The sequence below is a fragment of the Somniosus microcephalus genome, chromosome 6 (genome assembly GCF_052327205.1).
Source record: "Somniosus microcephalus isolate GS21.2 chromosome 6, FLI_Smic_1.0, whole genome shotgun sequence".
NCBI classification, from domain to species: domain Eukaryota; kingdom Metazoa; phylum Chordata; class Chondrichthyes; order Squaliformes; family Somniosidae; genus Somniosus; species Somniosus microcephalus.
Genome location: NC_140992.1, coordinates 167,703,658 through 167,725,761, shown reverse-complemented (window position 1 = coordinate 167,725,761; position 22,104 = coordinate 167,703,658). Strand labels below are relative to the sequence as shown.

The following is a 22,104-nucleotide window of genomic DNA, read 5'->3' as shown; positions in this document are numbered from 1 at the left end:
CCACGTGTTCTCTCTCCCTGCGATCTCTCACTCCCCCCACGATCTCTCTCTCTCTCCCCGCGATCTCTCTCTCTCCCCCTGCGATCTCTCTCTCTCCCCGCGATCACTCTCTCCCCCACGATCTCTCTCTCCCCGCGAACACTCTCCCCCGTGATCTCTCTCTCTCTCCCCGCGATCACTCTCTCCCCCACGATCTCTTTCTCCCCGCGAACTCTCCCTCCCCCCGCGATCTCCCCCTCCTCCGATGATCTCCACCTCCCCCCGCGATTTCTCTCTCCCCCGCGATCTCCTCCTCCGCACGTGATGTCTATCCCCCCGCGATCTCTCTCTCTCCCCGCGATCGCCCTCCCCCGTGATCTATCTCTCCCCACGATCTCTCACTCCCCCCGCAATCTCTCTCTCCCCTTGCGATCTCTCTCTGCCCTGCGATCTCTCTCCCCACGATCTCTCTCTACCCCACCATCTCTCTCTCCCCCGCGATCTCTCTCTCCCCCGCGATCTCTCCAAACACCTGCAATCTCTCTCTCTCCCAGTGATCTCTCTCTCCCCCCGCAATCTCTCCCTCCCTCCACGATCTCCCCCTCCCCCTGCGATTTCAACTCTCCCCGCGATCTCTCTCCCCCGTGATCTCTCCCCCCACGATCTTTGTCACCCCCCCGCGATCTCTCTCCCCCGCGATTCCCTCCCCCGCGATCTCTCTCCCTGCAATCTCCCTCCCCCCTTGATCTCTCTCCCTACACCGCAATCTCCTCCTCCCCCCGCGATCTCTCTCCACCCTGCGATCTCTCTCTCTCCCTGCGATCTTTGTCTCTTCCTGCGATTCCCTCCCCCGCGAGCTCTCTCCTCCGCGATCTCCCTCCCCCGCGATCTTTGTCTCCCCCCGCGATCTCTCTCCCCCGCGATTCCCTCCCCCTGATCTCACACTCCCCCGCGATCTCTCTCTTCCCCGCGATCTCAGTCCCTCCCCGTGATCCCCCCCGCAATCTCCCTCTCACCCCGTTATCTCTCTCCCTCCGCAATCTCTCTCTCACCCCACGATCTCTCTCTCCCCCGCGAACTCTCTCTCTCCCCGCGATCTCTCTCTCTCCCCCCACTATCTCCCTCCCCCCAGTGAACTCTCTACCTCACGATCTCCCCCTCCCTCCGCGATCACTCTCACTCCCCTCGCAATCTCTCTCCCTCGCGATCTCTCTCCCCATGATCTCCCCCTCCGCGACCTCTCTCCCCACGTGATCTCTCTCTCCCCGTGCGATCTCTCTCTCCCCGCGATCTCTCTCTCCCGCCGCGATCTCTCCCTCCCCCCACGGTCACCTCCTCCCCCCACGATCGCCTCCTCCCCCAAGATCTCCACCGCCACCTGCGATCTCAACTCTCCCCGCGATCTCTCTCTCCCACGTGCTCTCTCTCCCTGCGATCTCTCACTCCCCCCACGATCTCTCGCTCTCTCCCCGCGATCTCTCTCTCTCCCCCCGCGATCTATCTCTCTCTCCCCGCGATCACTCACTCCCCCACGATCTCTCTCTCCCCGCGAACTCTCTCCCCCCGTGATCTCTCTCCCCCACGATCTCTTTCTCCCCGCGAACACTCCCTCCCCCCGCGATCTCCCCCTCCTCCGATGATCTCCACCTCCCCCTGCGATTTCAACTCTCCCCGCGATCTCTCTCTCCCCAGCGATCTCCTCCTCCCCACGTGATGTCTATCCCCCCCGCGATCTCTCTCTCTCCCCGCGATCTCCCTCCCCCGTGATCTCTCTCTCCCCGCGACCTCTCACTCCCCCCGCAATCTCTCTCTCCCCCTGCGATCTCTCTCTGCCTTGCGATCTCTCTCCCCATGATCTCTCTCTACCCCACCATCTCTCTCTCCCCCGTGATCTCTCTCTCCCCCGCGATCTCTCCAAACACCTGCGATCTCTCTCTCCCCCAGTGATCTCTCTCTCCCCCCGCAATCTCTCCCTCCCCCCAAGATCTCCCACTCCCCCTGCGATTTCAACTCTCCTCGCGATCTCTCTCCCCCCTGCGATCTTTGTCTTCCCGCGTGACCTCTCCCCCCACGATCTTTGTCACCCCCCGTGATCTCTCTCCCCCGCGATTCCCTCCCCCGCGATCTCTCTCCCTGCGATCTCCCTCCCCCCTCGATCTCTCTCTCTACCCCGCGATCTCCTCCTCCCCCCGCGATGTCTCTCCACCCTGTGATCTCTCTCTCTCCCTGCGGTCTTTGTCTCTCCCCGCGATTCCCTCGCCCGCGAGCTCTCTCCCCCGCGATCTCCCTCCCCCGCGATCTTTGTCTCCCCCTGCGATCTGTCTCCCCCCGCAATTCCCTCCCCCTGACCTCACACTCCCCCGCGAACTCTCTCTCTCCCCGCGATCTCTCTCTCTACCCCCACGATCTCCCTCCCCCCGTGAACTCTCTACCTCACGATCTCCCCCTCCCTCCGCGATCACTCTCACTCCCCTCGCAATCTCTCTCTCCCTCGCGATCTCTCTCCCCATGATCTCCCCCTCCGCGACCTCTCTCCCCCCGCGATCTCTCTCTCCCCCCGCGATCTCTCTCTCCCCGCGATCTCTCTCTTCCCCCGCAATCTCACTACCTCACGATCTCCCCCTCCCCCACGATCTCTCTCACTCCATGATCTCTCATCCCACCGTAATCTCTCTCTCCCCCCACGATCTCATACTCCTCCGCAATCTCTCTCTTCCCCCGCGATCTGTTTCTTCCCCACGATCTCTCTTCCCCCGCGATCTCTCTCCCCCCACGATCTCTCTCCCCCCGCGATCTCTCTCTCCCCCACGATCTCTCTCTCACCCCACGATCTCTCCCCACCGCGATCTCTCCCTCCGCGATCTCTCTCTCACCCCGCGTTCACTCTCTCCCTCATGATCACTCCCTCCCCGCGAACTCTCTCTCCTCTCGCGATCTCTCACTCCTCTGCGACCTCTCTCTTCCCGGTGATCTCTCTCCCCCTGCGATCTCTCTCTCCCCCGCGATCTCTCTCTTCCCCGCGATCTCTCTCTCCCCCCGCGATCTCTCTCTTCCCCACGATCTCTCTCCCCCCGCGATCTCTCTCCCCCCGCGATCTCTCTCCCCACCGCGATCTCTCTCTCCCCCCACGATCTCTCTCTCACCCCGCGTTCACTCTCTCCTCTCGCGATCTCTGTCTCCCCCGCGATCTCTCTCTCTCCCCACGATCTCTCTCTCTCCCCCCGCGATCTCTCTCTCTCCCCGCGATCACTCTCTCCCCCACGATCTCTCTCTCCCCGCGAACTCTCTCCCCCCACGATCTCTCTCTCTCTCCCCGCGATCACTCTCTCCCCCACGATCTCTTTCTACCCGCGAACTCTCCCTCCCCCGCGATCTCCCCCTCCTCCGATGATGTCCACCTCCCCCTGCGATTTCAACTCTCCCCGCGATCTCTCTCTCCCCCGCGATCTCCTCCTCCCCACGCGATGTCTATCCGCCCCGCGATCTCTCTCTCTCCCCGCGATATCCCTCCCCGTGATCTCTCTCTCCCCGCGATCTCTCCAAACACCTGCGATATCTCTCTCCCCCAGCGATCTCTCTCTCCCCCGCAATCTCTCCCTCCCCTTGTGATCTCCCCCTCCCCCTGCGATTTCAACTGTCCCCGCGATCTCTCTCCCCCCGCGATTCACTCCCCCGCGATCTCTCTCCCCGGCTATCTCCCTCCCCCCGTGATCTCTCCCCCTGCGATTCCCTCCCCCGCGAGCTCTCTCCCCCGTGATCTCCCTCCCCCCGCGATCTTCGTCTCCCCAGCAATCTCTCTCCCCCCGTGATTCCCTCCCCCGATCTCACACTCCCTCGCGATCGCTCTCTCCCCCGTGAACTCACTCTCTCCCCGTGATCTCACTCTCTCCCACGATCTCTCTCTTCCTCGCGATCTCTCTCTCCCCGTGATCTCTCCCATCCGCGATATCTGTCTCCCCCCTGATCTCTCTTCCCCGAGATCTCCCTCCCCACGCGATCTCTCTTTCCTTGCGAACTCTCTCTCCCCCTGCGATCTCTCCCTCCCCGGCGATCTCCCCCTCCCCCCGCGATCTCACTCTCTCCCACGATCTCTCTCTCACCCCATGATCTCTCTCTCCCACCGCAATCTCTCTCTTCCCGTGAGCTCTCCCATCCGCGATATTTGTCTCCCCCCTTGATCCCTCTCCCCCGAGATCTCCCTCCCCACGCGATCTCTCTCTCCTTGCGAACTCTCTCTCCCCCTGCGATCTCTCTCTCCCCCCGTGAACTCTCTCTCTCCCCGTGATCTCTCCCATCCGCGATATCTGTCTCCCCCCGTGATCTCTCTCCCCCGAGATCTCCCTCCCCGTCGATCTCCCCCTCCCCCCGCGATCTCAACTCTCCCCGCAATCTCAACTCTCCCCGCGATCTCTCTCTCCCCCCATGATCTCTCTCTGCCACCACTATCTGTCTCTCCCCCGCGATCTCTCACCCTCACAAACTCCCCCTCCCCCTCGATCGCTCTCTCCCCATGATCTCTCTCCCCACCGCGATCTCTCTCTCCCCCCACGATCTCTCTCTCACCCCGCGATCACTCTCTCCCCCATGATCTCTCTCTCCACGCGAACTCTCTCTCCCCGCAATCTCTCCCCCCTGCGATCTGTGTCTCCCCCGCGATCTCTCTCCCCCCACGTCACTCTCTCCCCCCGCGATCTCTCTCTCACCCCGCGAACTCTCTCTGTCCCCACGATCTCCCTCTCCCCCGCGATCTCTCCCTTCTGCCGCGATCTCTCCCTCCCCAGCGTTCCCTCTCTATCCCGGCGATCTCTCTCTTCCCCCATGATCTCCCCCTCCCCATGATCTCTTCCCCCCCTGCGATGTCCACCTCCCCCCAAAATCTCTCTCTCCACTCGAGATCTCTTACTCCCGTCACGATCTCTCTTTAACCCGTGATCGCTCCCCTCCACAATCTCTCACTCCCTCAGCTATCACCCCTCCACCCACGATCACTCTCTCCCCCGCGATCTCTCTCTCCCCTCGCGATCCCTCTCTTCCTGCGATCTCTCTCTCCCCCCGCGATCTCTCCCCCCCCTTGATCTCCACCTCCCCCGCGAACTCTCACGTCCCCTGCGATCTCTCTCTCCCCCATGATCTCTCTCTTCACCCACGAACTCCCTCTCCACCCTCGATCTCTCTCCCCCCTCGATATCTCTCTCCCCCCTTGATCTCCCCCTCCCCCGCAATCTCCCCCTCCCCCCGCAATCCTTCTCTCTCCCGGCGATCTCTCTCTTCCCCCACGATCTCCCCCTCCTCGCGATCTCCCCCTCCTCGCGATCTCTCTCCCCCCGCAATCTCTCTCTCCCCCCGCGATCTCTCACTCACCTCACGATCTCTCTTTCCCCTGTGATCTCTCTCTGCCCCCGCGATCTCGCTCTCTCCCCGCTACCTCCCCCTCTCCGTGCGATCTCCCTCTCACCCCGCGATCTCCTTCTCCCCTGCAATCTCTCCCTCCGCGATCTCTCTCTCACCCCGCGTTCACTCTCTCCCTCACGATCTCTCCCTCCCCGCGAACACTCTCTCCCCGCGATCCCTCTCTCCTCTCGCGATCTCTCACTCCTCTGCGACCTCTCTCTTCCCCCGCGATCTCACTACCTCACGATCTCCCCCTCCCCCACGATCTCTCTCACTCCATGATCTCTCACCCCACCGTAATCTCTCTCTCCCCCCACGATCTCACACTCCTCCGCGATCTCTCTCTTCCCCGCGATCTCTCTCCCCCCGCGATCTCTCTCTTCCCCACGATCTCTCTCCCCCCGCGATCTCTCTCCCCACCGCGATCTCTCTCTCCCCCCACGATCTCTCTCTCACCCCGCGTTCACTCTCTCTCTCACGATCTCTCCCTCCCCGCGAACTCTCTCTCCCCGCGATCCCTCTCTCCTCTCGCGATCTCTCACTCCTCTGCGATCTCTCTCTTCCCCGTGATCTCTCTCCCCCTGCGATCTCTCTCTCCCCGCGATCCCTCTCTCCCCCGCGATCTCTCTCTCCCCCCGCGATCTCTCTCTCCCCGCAATCTCTCTCTCTCCCCGCGATCCCTCTCTCCTCTCGCGATCTCTGTCTCCCCCGCGATCTCTCTCTCTCCCCGCGATCTCTCTCTCTCCCCCCGCGATCTCTCTCTCTCCCCGCGATCACTCTCTCCCCCACGATCTCTCTCTCCCCGCGAACTCTCTCCCCCCACGATCGCTCTCTCTCTCCCCGCGATCACTCTCTCCCCCACGATCTCTTTCTACCCGCGAACTCTCCCTCCCCCGCGATCTCCCCCTCCTCCGATGATGTCCACCTCCCCCTGCGATTTCAACTCTCCCCGCGATCTCTCTCTCCCCCGCGATCTCCTCCTCCCCACGCGATGTCTATCCGCCCCGCGATCTCTCTCTCTCCCCGCGATCTCCCTCCCCGTGATCTCTCTCTCCCCGCGATCTCTCCAAACACCTGCGATATCTCTCTCCCCCAGCGATCTCTCTCTCCCCCGCAATCTCTCCCTCCCCTTGTGATCTCCCCCTCCCCCTGCGATTTCAACTGTCCCCGCGATCTCTCTCCCCCCGCGATTCACTCCCCCGCGATCTCTCTCCCCGGCTATCTCCCTCCCCCCGCGATCTCTCCCCCTGCGATTCCCTCCCCTGCGAGCTCTCTCCCCCGTGATCTCCCTCCCCCCGCGATCTTCGTCTCCCCAGCAATCACTCTCCCCCCGCGATTCCCTCCCCCGATCTCACACTCCCTCGCGATCGCTCTCTCCCCCGTGAACTCACTCTCTCCCCGTGATCTCACTCTCTCCCACGATCTCTCTCTCCCCGTGATCTCTCCCATCCGCGATATCTGTCTCCCCCCTGATCTCTCTTCCCCGAGATCTCCCTCCCCACGCGATCTCTCTTTCCTTGCGAACTCTCTCTCCCCCTGCGATCTCTCCCTCCCCGGCGATCTCCCCCTCCCCCCGCGATCTCACTCTCTCCCACGATCTCTCTCTCACCCCATGATCTCTCTCTCCCACCGCGATCTCTCTCTTCCCGTGAGCTCTCCCATCTGCGATATTTGTCTCCCCCCGTGATCCCTCTCCCCCGAGATCTCCCTCCCCACGCGATCTCTCTCTCCTTGCGAACTCTCTCTCCCCCTGCGATCTCTCTCTCCCCCCGTGAACTCTCTCTCTCCCCGTGATCTCTCCCATCCGCGATATCTGTCTCCCCCCGTGATCTCTCTCCCCCGAGATCTCCCTCCCCGTCGATCTCCCCCTCCCCCCGCGATCTCAACTCTCCCCGCAATCTCAACTCTCCCCGCGATCTCTCTCTCCCCCCATGATCTCTCTCTGCCACCACTATCTGTCTCTCCCCCGCGATCTCTCACCCTCACAAACTCCGCCTCCCCCTCGATCGCTCTCTCCCCATGATCTCTCTCCCCACCGCGATCTCCCTCTCCCCCCAAGATCTCTCTCTCACCCCGCGATCACTCTCTCCCCCATGATCTCTCTCTCCACGTGAACTCTCTCTCCCCGCAATCTCTCCCCCCTGCGATCTGTGTCTCCCCCGCGATCTCTCTCCCCCCACGTCACTCTCTCCCCCCGCGATCTCTCTCTCACCCCGCGAACTCTCTCTGTCCCCACGATCTCCCTCTCCCCCGCGATCTCTCCCTTCTGCCGCGATCTCTCCCTCCCCAGCGTTCCCTCTCTATCCCGGCGATCTCTCTCTTCCCCCATGATCTCCCCCTCCCCATGATCTCTTCCCCCCCTGCGATGTCCACCTCCCCCCAAAATCTCTCTCTCCACTCGAGATCTCTTACTCCCCTCACGATCTCTCTTTAACCCGTGATCGCTCCCCTCCACAATCTCTCACTCCCTCAGCTATCACCCCTCCACCCACGATCACTCTCTCCCCCGCGATCTCTCTCTCCCCTCGCGATCCCTCTCTTCCTGCGATCTCTCTCTCCCCCCGCGATCTCTCCCCCCCCTTGATCTCCACCTCCCCCGCAAACTCTCACGTCCCCTGCGATCTCTCTCTCCCCCATGATCTCTCTCTTCACCCACGAACTCCCTCTCCACCCTCGATCTCTCTCCCCCCTCGATATCTCTCTCCCCCCTTGATCTCCCCCTCCCCCGCAATCTCCCCCTCCCCCCGCGATCGTTCTCTCTCCCGGCGATCTCTCTCTTCCCCCACGATCTCCCCCTCCTCGCGATCTCCCCCTCCTCGCGATCTCTCTCCCCCCGCAATCTCTCTCTCCCCCCGCGATCTCTCACTCACCTCACGATCTCTCTTTCCCCTGTGATCTCTCTCTGCCCCCGCGATCTCGCTCTCTCCCCGCTACCTCCCCCTCTCCGTGCGATCTCCCTCTCACCCCGCGATCTCCTTCTCCCCTGCAATCACCCCCTCCCCCGCGATCTCGCTCTGCCCCCCAAACTCTCTCTCCCCCTGCGAACTCTCTCTCCCCTATGATCTCTCTCTCCCCACGATCCGTCTCTACCCCCACCATCTCCCTCTCACCCCGCGATCTCTCTCTCCCTCCTGAGCTCTCTCTCCCCCATGATCTCTCTCTCTCCGCGATCTCTCTCTCCCCCTGCGATCTCTCTGTCCCTGTGATCACCCCCTCCCCCACGATCTCCCCCTCCCCTGCAATCTCACTCTTCACCCGCGATCTTTCTCTCCCCCGCGATCTCTCTCTTCCCCCACGATCTCTCTCTCCCCTGAGATCGCGCTCTCCTCCCATGATCTACCTCTCCCCTGTCGTCTCCCCACCGTGATCTCTCTCTCCCCCCATGATCTCTCTCTCCCCTCGCGATCTCTCTCCCCCCGCGATCTCCACCTCCCCCGCAATCTCTCTCTCCCCTCGAGATCTCTCACTCCCCTCAGGGTCTCTTTCCCCCTTGATCTCTCTCACCCGCGATCTCTCTCTCCCCCGCGATCTCTCTCTCCCCCCGCAATCTCTCCCTCCCCCTGCGACTGGGGGAGGGAAGAGAAAGCGCGACTGGGGGAGGGAAGAGAGAGCGCGACTGGGGGAGGGAAGAGAGAGCACGACTGGGGGAGGGAAGAGAGGGCGCGACTGGGGGAGGCAAGAGAGAGCGCGACTGGGGGAGGGAAGAGAGAGCGCGACTGGGGGAGGGAAGAGAGAGCGCGACTGGGGGAGGGAAGAGAGAGCGCGACTGGGGGAGGGAAGAGAGAGCGTGACTGGGGGAGGGAAGAGAGAGCGCGACTGGGGGAGGGAAGAGAGAGCGCAACTGGGGGAGGGAAGAGAGAGCGCGACTGGGGGAGGGAAGAGTTGTAGTACCAGGTTGATAAACGGAAGCAAACCCACATTTGGTTTGTGGGCTCTATTCCGAGTCCTGGTGCTCTCATTATGTAAGAAATCACAGTCTGAGCCTGTGTGTGACCTGAAGTCTAAGGGGGAGAAATTCAGTTGATTGCGCCACCCATTAGCGCCTTAAGAGGGCGATAAGTTGGGCGCGAGCCAGCTAGTGCCCGGGCACGGCAAGACCTGCGCCTCTCGCGAAATTGAGCAGACATTTAGCGGTGGCGCTAAACAGCAACGCCCGCTCAGCTGCGCACGCAGATCCTGATGTAATTTCAGAGTGCAACACCCTTGGGGCGCCCCGGACCGGAAATTCAGAGGCGCCCCCCTCCTTTCCACCTGTCGCTCCCAACAACTGGTTGACTGGAATGGTTCCCAGTCGCTGTGGGGCTGGGGGGGGCGCTATTTAAAGGGGGCTCTTCCTGTCTTCTTTGTGGTAGCCATTTTTGGACCACTCCTTCTGAGAGAGAGAGAGATTTGCAGAGAGACAAAGGGAGAGAGCTTTCTGCATTGAGTCAGCGCTCGCTGAGGTACTTTTGGCTTCTGACCAGAACTTTGTAGTTGCTTTGCTTTTTCACCGGCATCACTTTGAGTGGCCACATACTATGGGGGCTGCAATGGATGGGAATGTTGGGCTTCTCCATTACATTGAGAGGGCACAGAGACGCAGAGAGAGAGTGCCAATCATGGCCAGATGGAGGAGGGCCAACAGGCTGTAAGATTTCACAATAATTTACAGCTCCGAAGATTAATTTTTGATTGAAGAATCCCTGGGTGATTTTCCTTTAAAAAAAAATCCAGGGATCAAAATGGCCATCAGACCGCATGGCCGAAGACAAAAGGACTTGGAAAACAGCTTTCTGTGTCTGTGGAAGAAAGGTTCAATCAAAGGGAGTTCCCACCACCCTGCAGCAGATAATCGATATGTTTACAGAAACTGCTACAAGATGTTTGCACAAAGGATTAACCACTTGACTGTGGTTTCAGCCTGACCACAAGAACAATTGGCTTCTGTTTACACTAGCCTCCCAAGCTGTTTACATAGTAATCACAGAAAGACATGTTTTTTTTATCAAACCAGGACAGCTCCATTCAAAACCCATCATGAATGGAAATGGTTCAATCGCCCATCACACACAATGAAGACACATTTAATCTGCAGCTTTATTCAAGGCTCAGCACAGACAATTGTAGAGACATTTAAACTGAGAAAAGGAACAGTTTAAAATGAATGGGTGATTCATCCAAACCCATTACTGGACAATGGGGCAGTTGGATCCCTTTTGTTTTAGCCCAGATACCTCCGGATCTCGGCGGGCCCCAAATGGGGGTATAAAAGATAGCTTCCCAGAAGCTCTCTCTCTCTCTGGCCTTGCCTCCGTGTCCCTCTACAGCGTGGGAGCCTGCCTGAAGGAGTGAAACACCAGCAGTTTACTTTTAAAACACTGGGGTGTTTTTACTTCGGGGCAGTGAAGGTCTAAGTTCACAGGGCACGGAGCAGGCATTTCCAGTGGTGAGCATATATTTTTCTGGCCTTCCACAAGGCAACTTAGGATAGGTATAGGGGTGGGAGTAAAGTGGGAATTTCTTTAGAACTGTGATTTTAGTCGATTTTCCTTCATTGTGTCCATTTCTCCTCCCCTATTTAAGTAAGACGGTGTTGCACTGAGCAGAGGAAGTGCTTCAGTTGGACACTGAGTTCTGTATTTAAAACTGTATTAAAAGGAGTAGCTGTTTTAAAGTACTGTATTTAAAACTGTATTAAAAGGGGTGTTGCATCAAGCTGTAGTGCTGTGGTGAACACTGTGTAGCTGTTTTAAAGTACTGTGTTTAAAACTGTATTAAAAGGGGTGTTACACCTACCAGAGAAGTGCTGTGGTGAACGCTGTGTAGCTATTTTTAAAGTAACTGTATTAAAAGGGAGTGTTGCACCAAGCAGGGAAGTGCTGTGGTGAACGCTGTGCTTCAATATTAAAGTATTGTATTTAAAGGAGTGTTGCGCTAAGCAGAGAAGTGCTTCAGTGAACACTGTACAGCTGTATTAAAGTGCTGTTTTTAAGTAAAAGCCACTAAGCTAGAGGTGCTGTAGTGAGCAAGGTGTTTCTATTTTTAAAGTGTTGGATTTAAAATAAAGGAGTGTTGCACTGAGCAGGGAACCCTCTAGTGGACACTAAGTGTACTGCGTTAAGCAAAAGTGCTGTACCAGGCATAAGAGCTATATTGATTATTTTAAGTTGTTCCTTTTGTTTTCAATAAATGCTGCTCTGTTTTGCACCCAAACCACGAGTTACGTTGTTTTCTGTCTACATCGCTACCGAATAAGTCTGGTGGTCAGAACTCAGGAATAGGGGAGCGCTTCAAAACCGCAAGGCGGTCCCTGGAGCAGCTCAGAGGCTTCTGACTGGCCAGAGACAATAACCCCAGCCCTGCTAGCATGTGCTAATTTTGTACAAGGTGTCGGCACACGAGACCTTACTGTCCCAGGGTTTTCCGCCAACAGTTCTCATACCTCAATATGTATGAGGAGCAGTGTTTTCGGAGGCTGCGATTCAGCAAGGAGGTGGTCACTGAGCTCTGCCACCTGCTTCAGCCAGATCTGCAGCCTCAACTGAGGAGCAGGACATCTCTGTCGGTGGCAGTGAAGGTAACAGTGGCTCTCAACTTCTATGCCACCGGCTCCTTTCAATCCGCTACTGGGGACATTGCCAATATCTCCCAGTTTGCGGTGCATTGCTGCATCCGTCAAGTCACGAATGCCCTCTTTAAAAGGAGACGTCAGTACATCTCCTTCCCCATGACCCCGGACAAGCAGCAAGAGTGCGCAATGGGCTTTGCAAGAATAGCGGGCTTGCCCATGGTCCAGGGCGCCATTGACTGCACGCATGCGGCTTTGCGGGCGCCGCAAGAGAATGTCGAGGATTGCCGCAACCGGAAGGGATTCCATTCGTTGAACGTCCAGTTGGTCTGTGACCACAGACAGCTGATAGTTGCTGTCAATGCCTACTTTCCAGGCAGCAGCCACAACGCCTTCATCCTGCGCCAGACTTCTGTGGCAAACCTTTTTGAGGCCCCGGCTCACCCAGGAGGCTGGCTTCTTGGGGACAAGGGCTATCCTCTGTGGACCTGGCTGATGACCCCGCTCTGTGCGCCCAGCACCCCTGCAGAAGAACGATACAATGAGAGCCATTAAGCTACCAGGAACATCGTTGAGCACACAATCGGCATGCTCAAGCAACGGTTCTGCTGTCTGGACCATTCCGGAGGAGCCCTTCATTACTCACCTGAGCGAGTCTCCCATTTCGTTGTTGTGTGCTGCATGCTGCATAATCTGGCAATCCTCAGGACTCAGCCACTGCCACCAGACATTGGAGCACCAGCAGAAGAGGAGGAGGAGGAGGAGGAGGAGCAGAAGCACCAAGACGGGAGGGAGGCACAAAGTGTAAGGGCTGTCCGTCAGCGGCTTATAGCAAGTCGCTTCTAGGCCCCCTCTGAGGAAATGTCTTCTGCCATTCAAAGAACATGAATGGAACCGTGCCGCAACCCCTAAGCTGGTCAAGGCAACAAATAGTTCAAAGAGCAAACATGCACATTCTGAATAAAGACACTTCTTTATTTAACAAACTATATGCCCTTCCCGCATGACAAAGTAACAGAGAGAAACCCCCAAAAAAACAGTCAGTCACATAACTGGCTCTCACAACCTGGAGACAATGACCAAAACAGTAACAAAAATATGACCACGATCCGTGGCCTTCAATTAAACAATTAACAACATTTTGCCACACCTCCTACTTTTTGCCCTTCGCGGGTGATCTGCTTCGCTTGCGAGATTGTCCCCTTCCCACCCTGCAGCTCCTCCGCAATGGGACCCCAGTGGCTGCAGCAAGGCTGGGGGAAGGCTGCTGAGTGTCAGAAACTGAGACTGCAGATGCCCTTGAGGGATGGCCTGGACCAGCTCTGGGCCTGGAGGGCCCAGCTGCTGACTGCTCCAACTCTGCATGGGCGGCACCAGTCTGTCCTACAGGTGGTGGCAGCTGCAGTGGAGAAGTGACAGTGCTGGCAGCAGGAATGCTGTCATCGTGAGAGAGGACAGCAACTCCCTGTTCGGCCGACACACTGGCACTCCCACGGGGCAGCACTGCAGCATGCGGAGCAATCTACTGAAGCACAGATTGCTGGCCTGTTGCGGCGCGCTGAGGGCTCCGGCGAATCCTGCCCGATCCAGCGAGGGTGACAGCAGTCAGTGCTCGTGTGGCCTTAATCTGCGTCTGCATGAGACCAGCCACTGACTGCATTGCAGCACTAAGCAATTGCGTGGCAGCCGTCTGTGCTGCGCCGAAGTCCCGGAGACTCCTTGCCTGTGCTGCGCCGAAGTCCTGGGCACTCCTTGCCAGTGACTCAATGGATTCAGGCATCCTTGCCACTGCAGCCATGAGCTCAGTGTGCCTGTGCTCCGCCTGGGCGCTCATTTCAGCGAGGAGCCGCACCTCTTCTGCGCCCACTGTAGCAGGACTCGAGGCCAGACTCTCCCTCCGGGGAGAAGGCCGCCGAGCTTCCCTACCCCCCTCGCGCTGCTGCAGCCCGCTGGGTCCTGGAGCTTCACCTTCATCAGACCATTCCCCCCCGCTCCCCTCCAGGGAAGACGAGTCCCCATTATGGCCATGGGCTGCCTCGGCTGAGGGTGGCACTGATGGTCCGGCTTCCTCCTCGTCGTCGCCTTCAGAATCACTCACCGTGGCAGCTTGAGGGCCCGCCTCCTCACCTGGCGAATCAGCATCTGAAAGCAGGGAGGTACAAGAGTGGCTTTAGTGTGAGGACAGGGTGGCAGCAAGGGAGGCATGAGTGCTGCAATGTACTGATTTGGCTCGAAGTTGGCAAAGGATGCTGGTGTGAGGAACAAATGGAAGGAGAGAGGTCAAAAAGGTGATGACCTTACCATTGCTGTCCATAACGGGGTCGGCATCTCCAGTGGCGACGGGGCCAATCATCCGGCCTGCCATAATCCACTGGACTCGCTGCTCCAGATCTGTCAGGGCTTGAAGGTGAGGCCGGCCTCCCCCCGTCCGTTGCTGCTGCCTCCTGTTATGCGCCAGCTTGCCCTGCAAGAGAAAGGACAGGCTCTGAGTACAGTGTGTAGCCCTGATCTTAGCTGCAATGCCTCCCATGGTGGAATATCCCTTACAATGTGAAGCCCTGATCTTGGCTGCAATGCCTCCCATGGTGGAATAGCCCTTACAGTGTGCAGCCCTGATCTTGGCTGCAATGCCTCCCATGGTTCAATAGCCCTTACAGTGTGCAGCCCTGATCTTGGCTGCAATGCCTCCCATGGTGGAATAGCCCTTACAGTGTGCAGCCCTGATCTTGGCTGCAATGCCTCCCATGGTGGAATAGCCCTTACAGTGTGCAGCCCTGATCTTGGCTGCAATGCCTCCCATGGTCGAATAGCTCTTACAGTGTGCAGCCCTGACCTTGGCTGCAAAGCCTCCCATGGTCGATAAGCCCTTACAGTGTGTAAAGTGCTGAATGTGCGTGTGAGTTTCCTGAAAGGACCATAGGTGCTGGATGAGGGCTGGGCATTGGGGCTTTCAGGATCCTTTGGCCATAAAGTGAGGTCGAAATGCAGGGATGAAGAGGATTCTGAAAAGGGCACTCACCCTGACGACCGGAGTGAGGTCGTTGAACTTCTTCCTGCATTGCACAGGGGTCCTAGGCACCATGCTGCTGGAGGTAACTCTGTGAGCCACCTCCCTCCAAGCTTTTCGATATTCGCTGGGCAGCAGCCTCCTGCCACTGTCCGGGTACAAGAGAGATCGCCTGCACTCCACCGCTCCAACCAGAACCTCCAAGGCCCCCTCGCTGAACCGCTGCATTCGCTCCCTGGCCCTCTCCATGGTCCTTGGCTTAAGGATGTGCCAACAGGTCTGTCCAGGCCGAGATTCAGGGCTCCGAAGCGTAGGTTGTGGCTGCAATTCCAGATCGACCCTCCCCTTTAAGAACTGACCGGCGCCAGTGTGTCTGTGTCCAATCGCTAACTGGCTGCACCTGCGCTGCGCCCGCCCTCGGAGGTAGCGCCTCGCTCCTCTGGCTTAGTGCCTTAAGACAGTCGTGCAGCGCCTGTTTTAGCGCTCCAAGCACCTCCTGGGGCGACGCAGGCCAATTTACCAGTAAGTGGCGATAATTTGCGCCGGGCGAAAATTTTGCGCCCGGCCGATACTTACGCCCTAAACAGAGCGATACCGAATTTCTCCCCCTAAGAGAAGTGCACGCCACATTTCATTCATTTGAGTGTGTGCATACTTGAGTCACAGACTTGGCCCTTTATAGCTCAAGTGCTCCTCTCTTCAGCTGAGTAGGAAAGCTGCACTTGGCCCACGGAGCTGCATCTCTTCTGATTGTGCCCAAGGTAAATGTTTATCGGGCACACAGTAAGGATTCAACTACCAGTGTCTACAATGCCACTGTTGAATGGTAAAGGTGGGGAGGGGTGGAGATTGGCTCTTCCTCGCCAGAGAGTAGAAACAAACTTGGTAAAGGCATTGCTGGGCATCCAACCAGATGACTCGAGAGCCTTATTGGTGGAGGCTTGACCTTGGGGAGATGGGTAATTGAGGAGAAGTTGAAGGGTTTTAAGCTCTTGATTAAAAAAGATTGAGTGAATCGTCAATAAGACTGAGTCCTTGTTTTGGTGATCATGGATGTTAATGGACTTTGTTATGTCACCTTTGATCACCGCACCAATACAAAGGGAATACAGCTTCAGTGAAATAATTGTGGTATGAGGCCCTGTGTTAGCCATGCGTGCATGTTACTTTTCCCATCTCTTGTCTTTCCCTTTGGCTTATTTTGGCCTTTGCTCAGTGGTAGCATCCTTGCCTCTGAGTCAGAAAGTCGTGAGTTCAAGTCGCACTCCAGAGACTTGAGCACTTAATCCAGGCTGACAATCTAATGTAGTACTGAGGGAGTGTCAGAGGTGTCGTCTTTCAGATGAGATGTCAAGCTGAAGCCCAGTCTGCCTCCTCAGGTGGACATAAAAGATCGCAAGGCACTTTTTGAAGAAGTGCAGGGGAGTTTTCCCTGGTGTCCTGACCAATACTAGTTAATCGTATTGCTGTGCACAAATTGGCTGCTGCGTTTCCCTACATTACAACAGTGACTACACTTCAAAATTACTTCATTGGCTGTGAAGCACTTTGGGACAGCCTGAAGTTGTGAAAGGCGCCATATAAATGCAACTCAGTTTTTTCTTTTTCTTTCTTTCTTTCTTTCTTTCTTTCTTTCTAATTCCCTATTGTATTTTCTCTTCACTCCCTCACAGTCTCATCCAACTCATGATTTCCCGTGATGAATTCCCAAAATCCCCAGTGTAATTCCACTTACTGAAAGTGATAAGTAAAGGAAATCTCCCTGTGCGCTTGCCTCTAATGTGGTAATTAACAATGTAATAATTAGTAATTAAGCTATCAAGCTGGGCTTAGTTTACTCAGATATCTAGTAGAGGTTTTACATGAATTGAAACATTAGACTTCGCTGAGCTGAGCAAAGTTTGACATCCATTAGAATGCAGAACAAATTGTTGTCAGAATCAGGTAAGATAATTTCTGTCAGTCTGCCTCACATTGAGATTCTCTTAAACCTCTACTAGATATCTGAGTAAACTATAGCCCAGCTTAATAGCTTATATCCCGGTATATATATAGCTGACTCCACATGAACACAGACTTCATCTTGATGACATGTTAACCCTTGCATACAATCCCGAAAGATCAACTCTCCCCCATTACAATTGACCCAACTCTATCCCTTGTATTCCCATATTATGGCATAATAATAGTTTCTATTCACTCCCATTTTATAGAATTCCAATGGAACAAACCACTTCCCATTCAGTCCCATTATATAGTATCCTAATGAATCAACCCCATTACCATTCAATAACAACAACTTTGCATTTCTATAGCACCTTTATCGTTGTAAAACGTCCAGGAGTGTTTTCAAATAAAATTTGATACCGAGCCACGTAAGGAGATATTAGGACAGGTCAAAGAGGTAGGTTTAAAGCTGCGTCTTAAAGGAGGAGAGAGGGGTGGAAGGGCAGAGGTTTAGGGAGGGAATTCCAGAATTTAGGACCTTGGCAGCTGAAGGCACAGCCGCCAATGGAGGAGCGATGAAAATTGGGGATACGCAAGAGGCCAGAATTGGAGAAGCACAGAGATCGCGGAGGGTTGTAGGGCTGGAGAAGGCTGCAGAGATAGGGAGGGGCGAGGCCATGGAGAGATTTGAACACAAGGATGAGAATTTTAAAATTGAGGTGTTGCTGGACCGGGAGCCAATGTAGGTCAGCGAGCACAGGGGTGATGGGTGACCGGGACTTGGTGCGAGTTAGGGCACGGGCAGCAGAGCTTTGGATGAGCTGAAATTTATGAATGGTGGAAGGTGGGAGGCCGGCCAGGAGAGTGTTGGAATAGTCAAGTCTGGAGGTAACACAGGCACGGAGGAGGGTTTCAGCAGCAGGTGAGCTGAGGTGGGTGGAGACAGGCAATGTTACGGAGGTGGAAGTATGCAGTCTTGGTGGATATGTGGACGTAAGCTCAGCTTGGTTAAGTAGGGCGGTGAGGTTGTGAATGGGGCTGGTTCAACTTTTAGACAATGGCTAGGGGGAGGGATGGACATGGTGGCTAGGGAGCAGTTTGTGGTGGGGACCAAAGGCAATGGCTTTGGTTTTCCCAATTTTTAATTGGAGGAAATGTCTGCTCATCCAATACTGGATGTCAGACAAGCAAGGTGACAAGTCAGATGCAGAGGAGGGATAGAGAGAGGTGGTGGTGCGATAGAGCTGGGTGTCATCAGCGTACATGTAGAACTTGACATCGTGTTTTTGGATGATGTCACTGAGGGGCAGTATGTAAATGAGAAATAGGAGGGAGCCAAGGATAGATCCTTGGGGGAAGCCAGAGGTAATGGTGTGGGAGCGGGAAGAGAAGCCATTGCAGGTGATTCTCTGGCTATGACTAGATAGGAATGGAACCAGGTGAGTGCAGTCCCACCCAACTGGACCACGGAGGAGAGGCGTTGGAGGAGGATGGTGTGGTCGACCATGTCAAAGGCTGCAGACAGGTCGAGAAGGATGAGGAGGGATAGTTTACCATGGTTACAGTCACATAGGATGTCATTTGTGACTTTGATAAGGGCCATTTCAGTGCTGTGGCAGAGGTGGAAACCTGATTAGAGGGATTCAAACATGGAGTTGCAGGAAAGATGGACACGGATTTGGGAGGCGGAAAACACATGTAAGGACTTTGGAGAGGAAAGGGATGTTGGAGATTGGGCGATTGTTTGCAAGGATAGTGTAAGGGGGGCATCTTTTAACTGGTTTATGGTAATTTACCTGGCCAGCAGCCTTTGCCTCTGAGCTCTGACCAATTCCAACCTTTTACCTGGTTTATGGTAATTCACCTGGTCAGCAGGCTTTTGCTGCTGCACTCTAAACCAATTTACAAACAGCAGTTTCGAATCGTTACCCCTCCTTCAGTTCTGAGTGGAGGAACTTATAATTAATTATATTAAAATGGACAAGTGGTTTGGATGAGAGAAAAATCAAGTTTTATTACCTAAATAAACTACAATCAAAAGAATAAACTATACCACACGAACACAGTAATTACAGTAAAACTATATAACAGGGGGTTGCAGACGGCGAAAACGAGGGATAAAATGGCTCCATTGTTACTTAAACAATCTTAGCAATTACCCTTAAATCACCACCCCAAACTGCTGCTAGGTTGCCTTGCCGAGGAGTCAGAACACCCTGTTCACCTCTGGTCCCAGGAAGCAAAAAGAGAGAGAGATAGCTTCTCAGCAGCTATCTTAAATACCTGGTGAGCCCCCTGCCATTCTGTCTTGCAAGGGCTGTGTGCAAAATTCCCACCCAAAGGGTCCAATACACAAGAGAAAGCTGTGATTTGCTAACTCAGAGTGGTTGGACTGGGTTAATGTGTCTTCCGGAGCTCCCTGGGCTGAAACAAAAGGGAAATACAACTGCTCTATTGTCCAGAATGCTAGGTGATTTAAACCCATTCAGTTCTTAAACGGTTCCCATTCAAGATCCAAAAGTCTCTTCTGCAGTTTAGATGTATCCACTCGATATACAAACAAATGCTAATAGCATTCAATTGCTTTGTAAACAAAGCATTGTCCTGTGGTCATCTGGAACCACAATTGATTGACAGTCTTGAGTGCTTAGCAAACAAAGTTCCTTTGTTCATGCTGGCAGTTTCAAGCACTCGATCTTAGAGTCAACATTGTAGAATGTTTTGTAAACAGGCATTGATTGTCCTGCTGCAGGGGGGGTGGGGACACCCCTTTGATTGGCAGCTCCATTGAACCTTACTTCCAGACACAGAAAGCTGCTTTCTAAGTCCTTTGTCTTCGGCCATGTGGTGTGACAGCCATTTTTATCCCTGGAAATTTAAAAGCACAACGCCCAGGGATTCTTTAATCAAAAAAATTAATCTTCAGAACTGTAAATTATTACGAATTCTTACAATAGAGAGGGGTCAAGGGTGGTTTTTTTGAGGAGAGTGTGATAACGGCAGATTTGAAGGGGAGGGGACAGTATTTGAGGAGATGGAACCTTTAACAACATCAACTGACTTGGGGACCAGGAAGGGAAGTTGTGTGCTCAGCAGTTTGTTGGTAATAGGGTCGAGGGAGCATGAGGTGGGTCTCATGGAACAAGCCATGCTCGGAGAGGGCATGAATGGGCACAGGAGAGAAACAAGAGAAAGTTGCAAGTTCAGGGCTAGGATGGGGGGTGCAGGGAGAACCTTAGGGTAAGTTTGGCCCGGTGGGCTAGGAGAAGAGCGGGAAGCGGCAGAGGCAGCTGAACATTTGGTTTCAATCTTAGTGACAAAGAAGTTGATGAACTCCTCGCACTTGTTGGAGTTGAGGGCGGAGGGGGCAGAGGAGAAGAGTTTAAGAATCTAATGGACTAATCCCCGTACCATTCACTCTCATTTTATAGAAACCCAATGGATCAAACTGCATCCCAGTCACATTCATTGTATAGAATTGAATTGCACCAAGCCCCTTCCCATTCACTCACATTGTATAGAATCCCAATAGACCATAACCCCTTCCCATGTTGTTGCCTTTAGGGATTTATTAAAACTAATGAATGGAGAAAAGTATCAGGGTATTTATTATCAAAGGGATCTAGTGACTGCAAACACCTGTTTTAGGAGCAGAATGAATGCTGTAGGAAATGATATTCAAAGAGGAGAGAGACACGAACTCTGGAATTACAGACCTGCCAAACTAAACTCATAGCAAGGAAACAAATCAATAATTTTATGGGATGCCATTAATATTCAGATGCTCTCAAAAGCACAGATGGCCTAATGAGTAGCTAGTGTGGATTTAAGAGCTGTAAGTCATGCCCCACTAATCCACTGGAACTCTTTGAAGGAAGTTAAATAAACAAATGCATAGAGACTAGCCGGTAGAAAGAATGACCTGGATTTTCAGAAGGCATCTGATAAAGTTCCAAATGCGAGGCTTATAAGGAAGATTAAGAATCATAAATACAATAGGAAATTAATTAATAAATATTACAAAAAAGAAGAAAAATAGAAAAAGATCCAAAATTTCATGTTGATTATTTCAGTGTGCTTTTTAAAGGGTTTGCTTGACCTTTGCTCTTCAGGTATATGAGAGTGGGACAAGGTTGGACCAGTTTGTGACCCGGTTCCTGTTGAAGGAGACAGCCAGCCAGATTCAGTCCCTGCTGACCTCTGTGGAAAGTGCAGTCGATGCCATAGACGGTCAGACCACTCAGACAGGGTACGTAGACCTCTTCTTCTGAATTATAAATCTTGGCCAGGCCATCACCCTATCTCTTCGAATACTGTCATGGTCCCTTTTATGTATGAAAAACACTCACCTGTTTTGGCCTCTTCCTGGGCTGATTCTCTTCTGTCCTGGCTCGCCTTGGCAGCTTCTCCACCCCCACCTGAGTTAAAACTGCCATCAGTGGGACCCGGCATGCTTATGTAATGAACGACCCCGCTGGCTTTGGGCGGTTACTCTTGCTGCCTGCTCAGAAGGGCTGGACAAAATCGTGAATGGCGGGATTTGGTGGCTCCAGGGCATTTTAAACTGCCCAACTACCTGGTTTCTGCCAGCCAGGTAAGGTTGAAATCTTGCCCTTCCCATGATAGTTTTCCTTTCTGCCCTCAACCTAGGTGGTCAAAGTGAAAATCTAGTCCTGGAATTCCTTTAGGTCTCTCAATCTATAGACCAAAACGCTGATCACTGCTTTTCCTTTACCTCAACTTCTCTCCCACTCCTGTATGCCTGGCCACTGTGCTGCACTATGGGCCTCAAGGTCACTGGATATTTGTTGGGTAAGAGTATCAAGGGATATGGAGTAAAGGTGGATCTTTGGGGTTCAGGTGCAGATCCGCCATGATCTAATTGAATGGCAGAACAAGCTCAAGGGGTTGAATGGCCTACTCTTGTTTCTAATGTTTCTGTGCTTGAAATTGGGTTTCTCTGAGGTATTTTTAGCTTCCCCTGACTCCTAAGGTAAAGTCAATTGTTGCCTGATGACGATGGGAGGATATTTGAACAGGGATGGGCTGAGAGACCAATAATACCGTGCAAGCAGACTTCATAATTATTCTTAGAATTCTAGATGAGTGGGGGGGGGGGAAGGGTGGATGTTTGTTGCTTAGCAACAGCCAGGTGGTTCAGGGAAGGTTTTCACTCTTGATTTATCAGACAGCTGATTTACTCAGATATTTGCTCATGAAGATAGATTGCTTG

General features: G+C 54.4%; 1 protein-coding gene across 1 annotated transcript in view; it reads left to right on the top strand.

Moving 5' to 3' along the window:
- necab2 (N-terminal EF-hand calcium binding protein 2) overlaps positions 1-22,104 on the top strand; it is a 908,814-nt gene that overhangs the window by 797,531 nt on the left and 89,179 nt on the right. The window contains exon 6 of the mRNA XM_085992018.1: positions 20,984-21,120. Within this exon, the coding sequence (XP_085848144.1) occupies positions 20,984-21,120 (137 nt within the window). The remainder of the gene's footprint in view (positions 1-20,983; positions 21,121-22,104) is intronic.